General features: G+C 44.1%; 1 protein-coding gene across 4 annotated transcripts in view; it reads right to left on the reverse strand.

The window, feature by feature from the left end:
• MPP2 (MAGUK p55 scaffold protein 2) overlaps positions 1 to 14,045 on the reverse strand; it is a 75,082-nt gene that overhangs the window by 33,482 nt on the left and 27,555 nt on the right. For 2 of the 4 annotated variants that reach the window (XM_077917376.1, XM_077917377.1), the window contains exon 3: positions 11,086 to 11,204. In XM_077917376.1, coding sequence (XP_077773502.1) covers positions 11,086 to 11,204 — 119 coding nt within the window. Of the gene's footprint in view, positions 1 to 250; positions 540 to 11,085; positions 11,205 to 14,045 lie in introns of those variants that run through there. The other 2 variants (XM_077917378.1, XM_028703046.2) reach the window with 2 other exon arrangements.

The following is a 14,045-nucleotide window of genomic DNA, read 5'->3' on the forward strand; positions in this document are numbered from 1 at the left end:
CTGTGGATGCTGGAGACCTACGGGGTTATGTTTCTGTGGATGCCTGAAAAACCCACGGCCCTGTCCCTCAAATTAAACCAAAAGCATGTCTGTGTGGTTGATAGAGCTCTCCAAATTTTAAATATGGGTGCCTGCGGAGCTTGGGAAAACTCATCAGCACTTTCCAGAGCCAAAAGGGTGAGGTTGGGGGGGGAAAGAGAGGGTGTGTTGTGAACTGTGTAAAGGAAAGGGGATTGGAAGAATTACTCACACATGCCGCTCTCACACAAACACACAGCCCACTTGCTCAGAGCAGCATCCCCAGAAAGATCAGAGCCTCTCCCAGCCTTTGACAGGGAGCGCAGTCAGAAATCAAGCAGGTCTTTGCTGCAAAAGGGATGATTCGCTGGCTCTGAAGGAGCCTCGAGGAAGGCTGTCCAAAGGGAGGCAGACACAAAAGAGAAGGAACTAAAAATAAGAAGGCTCTCAAGGAGAAGCTTAGCGTTGCCTGCCTGGAGTCAGCAGGAGGGGGGTGGGAAGGAGAGCTTAATATGAGCCAGTTCTGGAATCCAGGGCTAGTACTGGAAAATAGCGAGGTGGGGTGTAGCTTTAGCTGGAAAATGGGACAAAAAATCCTGACTCTAGCCCTCTCAAGAGCAACTTTCACAGACTCCACTATTTGACAGGGGTTGGCAAGAAGCGAGAATGCATTTGGGCCCTCAATCCAGGAAACATTAACATACAAGTTTTGCTAGGTTTCTGCGGCCAGCTCAGGGCTAAACTAAAGGAGAAACAGGAGATGTCCACTTTTCTTACAGTATCTGAAGGCAGTCCTGTTTAGGGAAGTTTTTAATGTTTGGTGTTTTATCGCTCTATTATTATTATTATTATTATTATTATTATTATTAATTATTATTATTTATTATTATTATTATTATTATTATTATTATTATTATTATTATTATTATTACTTTGTTGGGCGTCGCCCAGAGTGGCTGGGGAAACCCAGCCAGATGGGCGGGGTATAAATAATAAATCATATTACTACTATTAAAAGGGGGAAAATGGGTGTGGAAGGCAGGGAAGCTTCCGGATACAGTGATTGGGATCAGAGGTACAGCATGAGGGAGGGTCCGCTTAACCCTTACCCTTCCGGCCATTTCCCTGCTCAAAATCACTCCCCAAGCTCTTTTTTCAGCCTGCGGCTGGAAGATACTGTATGTGGTCCCGGTATCTTTTCCCCCCTCATGGAGAAAAGCCGTTTGGGATAGGGATGTGGCAGGAGAGGAGACAGAGAAATTTGATTCGATTCACATCAAAAGGCAGATCTACCTAATGTGCAGTTTCCTGAAACTGCATGTAAACGGAAACTCAACAATCCTTCGAGATTTGCACTTCTCTGAATTCTGCCATTCTCCAGCCGAGTAATGTGTACAAAAATGCATACAACTGATGTAAAGTGTGAGTAAAAATGCATATTAACTGTGAAAGCATACAAACGAAGACAAATATGTTTTACAGAAATGGGTATATGACATTAAAAAAATGTGTATCTTAAGTGCTGGTGAATTTTAATGAGGACATTTTAAAAAATCAAACTGAAGTGGAAATGCGAAGGACTGAAATTAAGATTTGAAAAGCGAGAAATCAAGAGAATTGAAAGCCTCCATCAAGAGACTATGTGTTACAGCTGGCTTGGTTAAAAATAAATTCAGCATTTCAGACAGAGAGATGCTGCCCATTTCATTTTCAATTACTATTTCAATTATTGTTACTTGATTATAAATAAATTAAATTTCGTTATCTGAACTTGGTTGCAATAAAATATATGTTTCAGATCCTGCTTATGCATTCCCCATTTCAAAAGCAACCTGGCTCCAAATGACTAAAAATTCCGAAGCCAGAAACAGGTTTGCTGCGAACCGCCCTGCCATCTTCGGACGGAGGGCGGTATATTAATGATCTAGGCGGCAACCATTTCACACGGGGGTCTGTTTCTGGGTCCCCACACCTGTCAGCAGTGTGTGCATAATTCTGCCTCTGTTCTTCCGGGTCCAAAAGGACTCGCCTAATGGTGATGACATGTCATTTGGACCTAAAATGGTCATCGCTAATAACAATAACAGAGATCAGTTCGCATTTATTAGTACAGAAAGCATTGATCTGTTTAGTAGAGATATTTCCTATTCTAATTCATTCAAGAGGGTTCTGGAAGCTTCTCTGTGTGAAAGAAGCAAGCAGAAGGTTTCTGAAGTTTGGGTTAGAGAAGCTGAGTATAGCTGGCTTCAACTGGTTCTGTCATCTCTTTCTGCCAAGGTCATGCTGACTAAAATAATAGGCCAGAAGGAGCCTCGGTTTCACTTTCTCTTTCTGTCTCTCTTCCTTCTGGTGTGGTGTTCTGTACGTAGTATGCTGAGTGTTAAGGTTTAGACTTCTTATAAGTTATTGCAAGTTTAAATTAAGTGTACTGCAACTGGATTTCTTTTTTTATTTTAATTTCTTTTTTAATTTTATTGAATTTTAATGGTACAGGGGGAAAATAATAAAACAAAACAAAAAAGAGAGAAAAGGAAATACATAGATAAGACAAAAATAAATTACTATTTACACAAACAAAAGTCATTCCCACCCCGTGACTACCCATCACCCCACCCCACCGCTTCCCTCCGCCACACCTCGACTACCATATATTTTGAATTTCGTATAAAACTTTGCAATCTTTTAAGTTTTATATTTTGATCTCTTTATGACATGACTTATTAATGGTTTCTGTTCCACTTTACTCCTTTAATCTAAACCTATCAGCATATTCTTTTTTGAACAGTGTTTATCCATATATTCTTCAAAACACTGCCATTCTTGTCTAAGTTTTGACTGCATTCTTATACTTGCAGTTAGCTTTGCCATTTCTAGAAATTCGCTTAATTTGTGTAGCCAGTCATCTTTTGTAGGTATTGTCTCGGAACTGGATTTCTTACGGACGGTGCCAATCCTGAATGAATTGGATTTGTGACCATTGTTCTCATTTGCCTTCAGCAGCAGTAAAGCTCTGCCTCTGGTCTGTTAAGTTTTGACTCTGCTAACTATACGTTGGAGTTCTGCTCTGGATCAACATTGAGTAGAATTCCATGACAATAACGACTGAACACACTTGAGAGCAGGCGCTGTTGGCTGTCTACTCTCCCTGGGTTGTTTGCTTATATTAGCTTTCATTTTAATGGCTAATTTTCCCTAGTGGCTGCAGTGGAGAGAATGAGGGACAATTAGCTGCCAAAAGAAAGATAAGCAGAGGTAAACAACGGAAAGGTGGCCAGGGATTAATGTCTCTGAGAGTGCGTGTGCACCCGCAACTGTGAGCACTTCTCACACACCCCATCTTCCTCTGCCTGTCGCTGGGGGAACTTTTAGAATCCTCAACAGAGTCCGGCTTACACATGGATACTTTGGGCAGGACATTAATCTCAGGGCTGTATGTTCGAGCCCCATGTTGGGCAAAAGATTCCTGCTTTTTTTTAAAAAAAAAGCTATTTATTAAAATTTTTTGAACAATTAAACAGATTTCACAAACATAAAGAGTACAAAAGAAAATACATAGAAATACATAAAAAAGAAAAGAAAAACATAAAAATCCTGTTTCCAGCTTGTTACCTTCATAACCCTCTTTCCTGACTTCCTCACATCTCCCTTTTCTGTGTTCTCTCTTACAAAATCATATTCAGCAATATCTTACCCTCTTTTAAATCTTATTATATATTATACTTTTCAACCATTATGTCACCAGTTTTTCCCTTCATACCCTTTCATTTAGTTCTGACATAATGTTATTCTGACTTTTTTTCACCCTTATATCTTGTACAATACTTTTACATATTCCTTTCAACTTTATCACTAATGCCATATTATCTTTATCTCCTGCATCGTTTTCACATTCAGTCACTTTGCAATATCTTTGTAAATAGTCTTTAAATTTCTTCCAGTCCTCTTCCACTGTCTCTTCTCCCAGGTCTCGGCAAAAGATTCCTGCTTAGAGGACCGTTGTGGTACCTTCCAACTCTACAATTCTATTACTCAATATGAAGGTAAAGGGACGCGGGTGGCACTGTGGGTTAAACAACTGAGCTGAGAACTTGCCAATCAGAAGGTCGGCGGTTCGAATCCCCGAAACGGGGTGAGCTCCTGTTGCTCGGTCCCTGCTCCTGCCAACCTAGCAGTTCGAAAGCACGTCAAAGTGCAAGTAGATAAATAGGTACCGCTCTGGCGGGAAGGTAAACGGCCAGAAGCGGCTTAGTCGTGCTGGCCACATGACCCAGAAGCTGTACGCCGGCTCCCTTGGCCAATAAAGTGAGATGAGCGCCACAACCCCAGAAGCAGTCACAACTGGACCTAATGGTCAGGGGTCCCTTTACCTTTATATATGAAGGTAAAAATGTAAAGGACCCCTGGACGGTTAAGTCCAGTCAAAGGCGACTATGGGGTTGCAGTGCTCATCTCGCTTTCAGGCTGAGGGAGCCAGCGTTTGTCCACAGACAGCTTTCCAGGTCATATGGTCAGCAGGACTAAACCGCTTCTGGTGCAACGGGGCACTGTGACAGAAACCAAAGCGCACGGAAACACCGTTTACCTTCCCACCACAGCGGTACCTATTTATCTACAGTGGTACCTCTGGTTAAGAACCTAATTCATTCTGGAGGTCCGTTCTTAACCTGAAACTATTCTTAACCTGAGATACCACTTTAGCTAATGGAGCCTCCTGCTGCCACCGCACGATTTCTGTTCTCATCCTGAAGCAAAGTTCTTAACCCCAAGTACTATTTCTGGGTTAGCGGAGTCTGTAACCTGAAGCGTCTGTAACCTGAAGCGTCTGTAACCCGAGGTACTACTGTACTTGCGCTGGTGTGCTTTCAAACTGCTAGGTTGGCAGGAGCTGGGACCAAACAACAGGAGCTCACTCCGTCACGGGGATTTGAACTGCCGACCTTCCGATCGGCAAGCCCAAGAGGCTCAGCGGTTTAGACCACAGTGCCACCCGTTCCCATTATGGATATATAAGCCCTTGCGGGTTCATCAGGCTATTTCCATGGTATCCCATATTCTAACAGGGAACTCATTCTTCGAGTGTGCATTCTTGTGCCGCCAAAACAATGCCATCCAACCAGAAGAGGGATGGATAAATGGGCGTGTGGGGACTCCAAGATTTGCGGAAGTACCCAAAACAGCCCAATAGGGAGGAATTAGCATGCTCAGTAGGTGCAGAATACTGCTTGACTGTTTAGGGAAGAAAAAGGAAAACTATGGACAGGGAGGATGGAATGAATTATTCTGGAAAGCACATTGCTGGCTGGAAGCCTGAACAGAAGTGCTCTGCACCGCAATGTGTGCTGAGACAAAATGATCCCCTCCAAATTCTAACTAGTGAATGCTTTTCTCAAATACTCTCCCGCTATTCTCTAAGTGGCTGAATATTTGATGGCTGCTTTTGACATCCAGCTACACTGAATTTTGTTGTTTGATGCCTGACAGGTTTTGACAATAATTTATTGGTTGATGCTAGCAATTGTGTTTGATAGTGCAGGCAGGACAGATAGCAAGTACACAAATTGTATTATTGAGCTTCAATCCAAAAACCACACTCAGTTGATTGCTGATTATATCTACTAATAAGATGGTTATTATCTTCTTTTGGGGAAGCCCTACTGAAGGGTGATCCGTAAATATTTTAAATAAGAAAAAGTAAATGAAAACATTTTATACTAGAAAAAATAAAAACCCACTTTCCATCCCAGAGTTGTTAAGAAAAAAACGTGGGAATCAGCATTGTTATTTAAACTGGCACACCAAGCAACAGCTGGAATAAATACAGTGGTACCCCGCAAGACGAACGCCTCGCAAGATGGAAAACCCGCTAGACGAAAGGGTTTTCCGTTTTGGAGGCGCTTCGCAAAACGAATTTCCCTATGGGCTTGCTTCGCAAGACGACAGCCCATAGGGAAATCTCCGGGACAGCGGGGAAGCGCAGTGCGTCTTCCCCACTGTCCTTGGACCTCCTCCGAAGCCGGGCGGCGGGGCGGGAACACCTCCTCCCGCCGCCCGGCTTCGGAACGATGCTCCGAAGCCGGGCGGCGTGCGGAGAGGTCCGCGAAGCCTGTCCTGGAAGGCTTTTGAAGGCAGGCGGGGGGCAAAAGTCTTTGTCCCCCCTGCCTGCCTTCCCAGGGGCTTTTAAATCGCCCCAGACAGCGGAGAAGTCCTCCGCTGTCCCGGGGCGATTTTAAAATGCCGCCCGCCAGCATTTTAAGATCGCCCCGGACAGCGGAGAAGTCCTCCGCTGTCCCGGGGTTTTTTAAAATGCCGGGGGTGGGAAGAAAAGCCCTTGTCCCCCCCCCCCCCAGCCTTCAGAAGAGGTCGGGGGACAGACTGTCCCCGGACCTGGTCTGAAGGCGGTTTCCATAGGAACGTATTAATTGATTTTCAATGCATTCCTATGGGAAACCGTGCATCGCAAGACGAAAAACTCGCAAGACAAAGAGACTTGCGGAACGAATTAATTTCATCTTGTGAGGCACCACTGTATTCAAGAAAGCAAATTTCTAGAAATGTGGGCTTTATACATTTTTGGAATAACAGAATAACAGTGTATAAGACTATATCCCCCCCTTTTTTAAGTTTAAAATTGGGGGTCATTTATACACAGAATGTTGCAATTAATTATTTCTTAATTTTGAGCTCGAAAAATAAAGGTCGTCTTATACATGGGGGCATCTTATACACAGAAAAATACGGTAAATCCTACACAGAGTAGACAAATTAAAATATGAATTTTGTTAGTCATGCCCATCAGCTATAATGGGTCTACTCTTGAGTAAGACTAGCATTGCCCCCCCACCCACCCTGCAGTTTATCCTAACTGTGTTACACCTTGTTTGTAACATTTTTTCTTATAAAAACACTAAATGAAAAACCCATTTATAACCGGGCCTTTCTGCCTCAGCTTGAGGCAGCTTGCAGCAAAATCAATAAGTCTGATCAATAAACATCAACAAAAACAAAGAATATGAACAAGCAGAGGAGAGTAAATAATACACAAAACTACTTAGCAGCGGGGAATCAGGCAGAGGTCCCCAGCTGATATGCAATGGCTTTTAAAACAAAAATACCAGCCAGCCCACATGATGGAGAACATGCAATGGTAGTTAGTACTTGACAGCGTTAGGCAGCTGGATAACTTAAGAGATTTGTTATTTGAAAAACTACCCTGAGAGACACTAGCAGCTTAAAGAGGTTGAATTTTGAGGAGGAAGTTTTCCCTGCTTAAAATGGCACTTTTAAACTTAAAATGTCTTGTCCCCAAATTGCCAGAGTTTTATATTTCTGCAGATTTTGACCACCAGCTCTCTCCTGGAGTATGGGGGGGGAAAGAAAATCTTGAGCCTGCATACAGGCAGTTCATGTGTCTCAGGTCTGTGTCCTGTATAATCCAAAGCTGGAGCTATGCTGTGATGAACTATGGCTGAAATGAAGTTGTCTGGAATAGAAGAAATAGGCTGGGGTGGAGGGAAGTGTATGGTCACCAATGGGGTGGATAAAAATCAATGATTTTTTAAAAAATAAATAAATCAGATTAAAAAAAAATTAAATCAGATTTTTTTTATTTAAATTGGATTTTTAAATAAAATGCTTTTGGAGGAAAAATCTGCCTAACGATAGTTTTCTATTTAAGTTACATTATAGCCCAAAGGCTATTCAACAGGAAATAAGGATTGGCTTTAAGTTTTTCATGTCTGAAATTCAGTCTAAGTTTTTATTGTTTTTTTTATTGTTTAACCACATCAGTTAACAAACATGGATACATACGCTATAATGTTATTGTTTTAGTTAAATAAATGGTTTAAATTGTTATTAAGGAAATGATTATTTTTCTCCTTCCAATAAACTATAGCAGAAAAGTTGTCCAAATATAAACAGTTAACTTATTAAACCTCTCAGTAATTTCATAATTATCTATCTATTTCTAACAGTATAACCAAATCAGTAACTGTAAAAACTGCTCTGAAAATTTATTATTCCAAAAATGAAACCTTCATCTGGTTGCAAATATTAAGATGATACCAGCAAGAATGAGTCTTTCTGTAAAAAATAAAAATAAAAATAAAAAATGATTTAAATCAAGTCTTACTGACTTGTGATTTAAATTGTGATTTAAATTGATTTGATTTAAATCAAATCCACCCTGGAATGTACTCAATGTGCTCACTGCCTTGGTCAAACACAATCCAAGGACAACTTGAGTCCACAAGCGCTGCGCCTTTCTACTGCAGCCAGGTTGCAGAGAGACAAGAAGTGGTTATCTCCCAAATGGGATGTGCTGGTGAAGATGAAGAATTGAAAGAACCATCGGACCACTTTATCTGTCTGGGCTTCCCCCCGCAAAGAATCCTAGGAACTGTAGCTTGTTAAGGGGGCTGGCAGTTGTAAGGAGACCCTCTCACAGAACTGCAGTCCCCGACACCGACAACAAACTACAGTTCCCATGATTCTTTTCTGGGGGGTGGGGGAAAGAGCCCTGACTGTTAATGTGATACAAGATTTTGGGTATAATATACAGCTTGCAGCATAGGAAAAATTATGGAGAGAGGTCCTTCACTTTCAGAGATGGTCTGTCCCCATGCCTATTAGCTCTTCCTAATGCTTGGTCTAGGAGGGACGTGGGTGGCGCTGTGGGTTAAACCACAGAGACTAGGGCTTGCCCATCAGAAGGTCGGCAGTTCGAATCCCCGCGACAGGGTGAGCTCCCGTTGCTCGGTCCCTGCTCCTGCCAGCCTAGCAGTTCAAAAGCATGTCAAGTGCAAGTAGATAAATAGGTACCGCTCCGGCAGGAAGGTAAACGGCGTTTCCGTGCGTTGCTCTGGTTCGCCAGAAGCGGCTTAGTCATGCTGGCCACATGACCCGGAAGCTGTACGCCGGCTCCCTCGGCCAATAAAGCGAGAGTCAACCCCAGAGTCAGCCACGACTGGACCTAATGGTCAGGGGTCCCTTTACCTTTTTAATGTTTGGTCTAAATCTCCCCCCACTCTCCGCCTTGTAATCTGAACCCATTTGGTTCAGATCATACCTGCCAGAACAGGCTTCTCCAACCTTCTGCCCTCCAGATGTTCTGAGACTACAATTCCCATCATCCCTGACTACTGGTCCTGCTAGCTAGGGATCATGGGAGTTGTAGGCCAAAAACATCTGAAAGGCTGAGGTTGAGGAAGCCTGTGCTAGAACAAGGTTTCTCAAACTTGGGTCTCCAGCTGTTTTTGGACTACAATTCCCATCACTCCTGGCCACTAGGGATGATGGGTAGGCCAAAAACAGCTGGAGACCCAAGTTTGGGAAACCCTGCTCTAGAGCAACAGAAAACCCAATTTGCTCCAGCTCCTTTGGGACACTCCTTCAAATATTTCCTATTGCTTCATAATCATCAAACAAACCATCAATCAATCCGGAGACTCGGTTGCCCTCTTCCTGACCTCTGTTCCTTCCCCTTCTCCTTGTTTCTTAAGTTCTTTGATGGCATGAAGAACAGCCTTTAATGTCCTAATCTGTTGGAAGGAGGCGATAGGGCTAGGTACCTTCTTTGACGTTGGACATTGTTGGGAGAAAGTGAGGCGTTGGCAGTGGGTGGCTAATGAATAATCTGCATGGAACTAGGGGTCTGCACGGAGCCAGTCGGGCAAACCACACAGGTTAGCTATCTATAAATCGGGTGGTTGTGGGCAGAGTTTTAGAGAGAAGCTCGTGCATGGACTGCTCAGCCGTGGGGCCGTGCAAACTGGGGGAGTCACTTTACCACTTCTTGAGGGCTTCCAAATTGCAGGGTTAAGTGTTTGCTTGGTATGTATATATCATCCCCCCCCCCCAAAAAATATTATATCTTTCCATTGCCACCACATATGACGAAATGTACCTTCTACTTCCTCACATTTCCAGCATTTCTTATCTTCTGATTTATACATTTGCGATAACTTGACTGGTGTTAAGTGCCACCTACACATCATTTTCACGTAATTTCCTTTTATCAGTGTACAGGCCGTAAATTTCAGATGGTTTCTCCGTAATTTTTCCCAATCTGACATTTCGATATTATGTCCCACATCTTTAGCACCCTTTATCATGACACATTTGACCTCTTCATCTTTGGTTTCCCATTCCCACAACAAGTTGTACATTCTCGACAGTACTTTATAATGTAATAATAATAATGATGATGATGATGATTTATTATTTATACCCCGCCCATCTGGCTGGGTTTCCCCAGCCACTCTGGGCGGCTTCCAACAAAATATTAAAATATAGTGGTCTGTTAAACATTAAAAGCTTCCCTAAACAGGGCTGCCTTCAAATGTCTTCTAAAAGTCAGATAGTTGTTTATTTCCTTGACATCTGGTGCGAGGGTGTTCCACAGGGCAGGTGCCACTACTGGGAAGGCCCTCTGCCTGGTTCCCTGTAACTTGGCTTCTTGCAGTGAGGGAACCGCCAGAAGGCCCTCGGCGCTGGACCTCAGTGTCTGGGCTGAACGATGGGGGTGGAGACGCTCCTTCAGGTATACTGGACCGAGGACGTTTACTTTGATATCACATTCTATTATTTCTCTTTGGAATTTTGAGATTCCGTGAGCAAATCTCTTTTTCCCTTATCATTTTTTAATCATTCATTTATCTGGATGTGTCGTAACCAATTTAGAATGGAATCTTCAATCTTCTCACCCGCTTCTGCTGTGTTTTCCTCCTGAATCTCATTTTAAAAGAACCACCTTGCACTTGGCAAGACACCATCATCCATTCTGTCACACCACATGGGACCCATTCAGCTAAAAAACACGGAAGAAGTCATATATGTGTGTGCATTTGTGTGTGTGTGCATTTGTATTATGTGTGTGCAGTGTGAAGGCCGGATTGTGTATCCAGGTAAAGGGGAAATAAAGCGAGCAGAGAATAGGTTGTCAGCTAATCTATTTGGCAAAAGCGTTAAGGGCAAGATTAAGAAGGAGTAAGCGATGCAGGTGGAACTGGAGAAGCAGGGTCTGTTGCAGCAAACTGCCCCTCTCCCAACTACCCCACGTAACTGTACCTTAGCCAATGATCTTACTATTGGACTCTCCATGAGGCCACGGAGAAAGATGAGGTCCAGGTCTCCGGCTCCCATAGAGTTGGGGAGGTCACTGAGGTTGTCCAAGACCTGCTGCATTGCTGTGTAGAGAAACAACAGGGATGTTATTTCATTTTTTTATTGGGGTGGGGACAGAAATCATAACAAAACAGGTGCAATCAGGGCACGCCCAAGACATTCCGGCACCTGAGGCAAGCCACAAAATGTAAACTACCTCCCCACCATAGCCTACAACATTTCTCCAATGAAAATAGAGACGTCCTATCCCATAATAATTTTACTATTCCTGCCCCACCCATCTCACTTGGTTGCCCCAGCCGCTTCTGGCATACAGTGGTACCTCGGGTTACAAACGCTTCAGGTTACAGACTCTGCTAATCCCGTAGTACCTCAGGTTAAGAACTTTACTTCAGGATGAGAACAGAAACCGTGCGGTGACAGCACGGCGGCAACAGCAGGCCCCACTAGCTAAAGTGGTGCTTCAGGTTAAGAACAGTTTCAGGTTAAGAATGGACCTCCAGAACGAATTAAGTGCATAACCAGAGGTACCACTGTATATACAAACATAATAAAACATTAAACTTTTTTAAAAACAAAAAACATAAAAAAAACCTTCCCTATACAAGGCTGCCTTCAGATGTCTTCTAATGGTTTTATAGTTACTTATCTCCTTGGCTCCGCAGTCGGATAACTCCATACCTTCCAACATTTCTCTGAAGAAAATAGGGATGTCCTAAGGAAAAGCGGGACATTCCGGGATCAAATCAGAACCCAGGGAAGCTTTTGTAAATCTGAAACTGTCCCTGGAAAAGAGGGTCTGTTTTCAGCTGCTCTGGGGGCCCTTTTATCTTAGACAAATGCCCTAAATAAATAAATAATCTTGCTTCATCGGAATACAAATAGGAAGGGGGGGAAGCCATTTCCCTTCACAAAATTTAACCAAACGGGGAGGTATTTGGCACAGCCTAGTCAGTAGTGTGCCCTATATTTCCAGGCCCACTAGCTAATTGAGGAGAACGTTTCATTAATGACGGACGCTTTTGTTGATCAATTTACTGACTGGATCACCAATCCTACTTCATTTGCTGTGTTCGATGGGGGGAGGCGGAATTCCCCCTCATATTTGCATTCCCTGAGAGGGAAGGAAAAACCAGACTGCAGCCTTTGTGCCTTTGTCCACATGCGCACACAGAGCGCAAACAAACAAACAAGTAGCATTTGTGGGTTTTGGCAGACAGCCACAAACATCTGCTTCATCCCCAGATGATAAATTCATTAATACAGGATATAACTGGAGTTCCTCTCTTGCCTGTCAGTCCACAGAGCAGGCAGAGAGGCCTCTGAAGATGACTGACCGCTGTGGGGCAAACGTTTGAGAGGCTGTTGAAAACATTGTGACGGAAATAGTCACACGCAAACACCAGGCACTAACTGCTGAGAATTGTGAGGCTCTCCCAGAGACGGACAGCCGTTCTTCTCGTGTATCCCACCCCCCACTATAGTGGCTAATTGTCCCTGTGAGTTATGAGGGGACATGGCAGAGGCAGGAGATGGAGAGGGAGAAGCGAGCCAGCAGTTCCCTCTCCTCATGAGGGGTTTTTGCCTCAGCTGGAGTCTCTGCCAGCCTTTGACGGGAGTTTCAGGATTCTTAACCCTGAGGGGGCAGCTTAGACCGTACGACAGTGGCAACCTCGGTTCTCGAACAAAATGTGTTCCGGAAGCCCGTTCGGCTTCCAAAACGTTCGGAAACTGAGGCTTGGCATCCCACTGGTTGCAAGAGCTTCTTGCATTCAGCGGAAGCCGCGTCGCACGTTTGGGTTCCGAAAAACGTTCGAAAACGGAAGCATTTACTTCCGGGTTTTCGGCGTTTAGGAGCCCAAACGTTTGAGAACCAAGGTTCCATTGTACTCCAGACTGCAGGGTTCCGCATGGCATCTTTTAAAACACTGCTCCCTCGATTAAAAACAACCAAAATCCTGAAAATAAAAACTATCACACCAGGGAGAAAGGTTCCGAAACAGCACAATCTTTCCGCCCAGAGTGGCTGGGGAAACTCAGCCAGATGGGTGGGGTATAAATAATAAATTATTATTATTATTATTATTATTATTATTATTATTATTATTATTATTTCCGCAATGGGATATTGCTGCCATATTCTGCTGCACCTGTAACAGACCAGGCTTCTGAGGCTGCCTTGCATGCTCAGGTTTGGGGGGTGGGGCTGGGTTACCACCGCTTCCTCCTTGTTGGCAGGAGGCCTGGATCCAGCAGGCCACCAAGTGCCCCTATTTTCCAGGGACGGTCCCAGATTTACAGAAGCCGTCCCAGTTTCTGATCTGATCCAGGAATGTCCCACTTTTCCTTAGGATGTCTCTGTTTTCATTGGAGAAATGATGGAGGGTATGGAATAGGATGTCCCTATTTTCATTGGAGAAATGTTGGAAGATATGGAATAAAGGTAAAGGGGCCCCTGACCATTAGGTCCAGTTGTGGCCAACTCTGGGGTTGCGGCGCTCATCTCGCTTGCAGGCTGAGGAAGCTGGCGTTTGTCCACAGGCAGCTTTCCAGGTCATGTAGCCTGCATGACTAAACTGCTACTAAACCACTACTGGCACAACGGGGCACCGTGTCGGAAACCAGAGGGCACGGAAACGCCGTTTACCTTCCCGCCGCAGCAGTACCTATTTATCTGCTTGCACCGGCCTGCTTTCGAACTGCTAGGCTGGCAGGAGCTGGGAGAGAGCAACGGGCATTCACTTCACCGCAGGGATTCGAACCGCCGACCTTCTGATTGGCAAACCCAAGAGGCTCAGTGGTTTAGACCACAGCGCCACCCACAACCAATGCTTTTGAATGCTTTTGAATCTACTCCTTCCCCCATCCGACGGAGGGAAATGTGCACTCTTCATTGTGCATTA

This window comes from Podarcis muralis, chromosome 13 (genome assembly GCF_964188315.1).
Source record: "Podarcis muralis chromosome 13, rPodMur119.hap1.1, whole genome shotgun sequence".
Classification (NCBI taxonomy): domain Eukaryota; kingdom Metazoa; phylum Chordata; class Lepidosauria; order Squamata; family Lacertidae; genus Podarcis; species Podarcis muralis.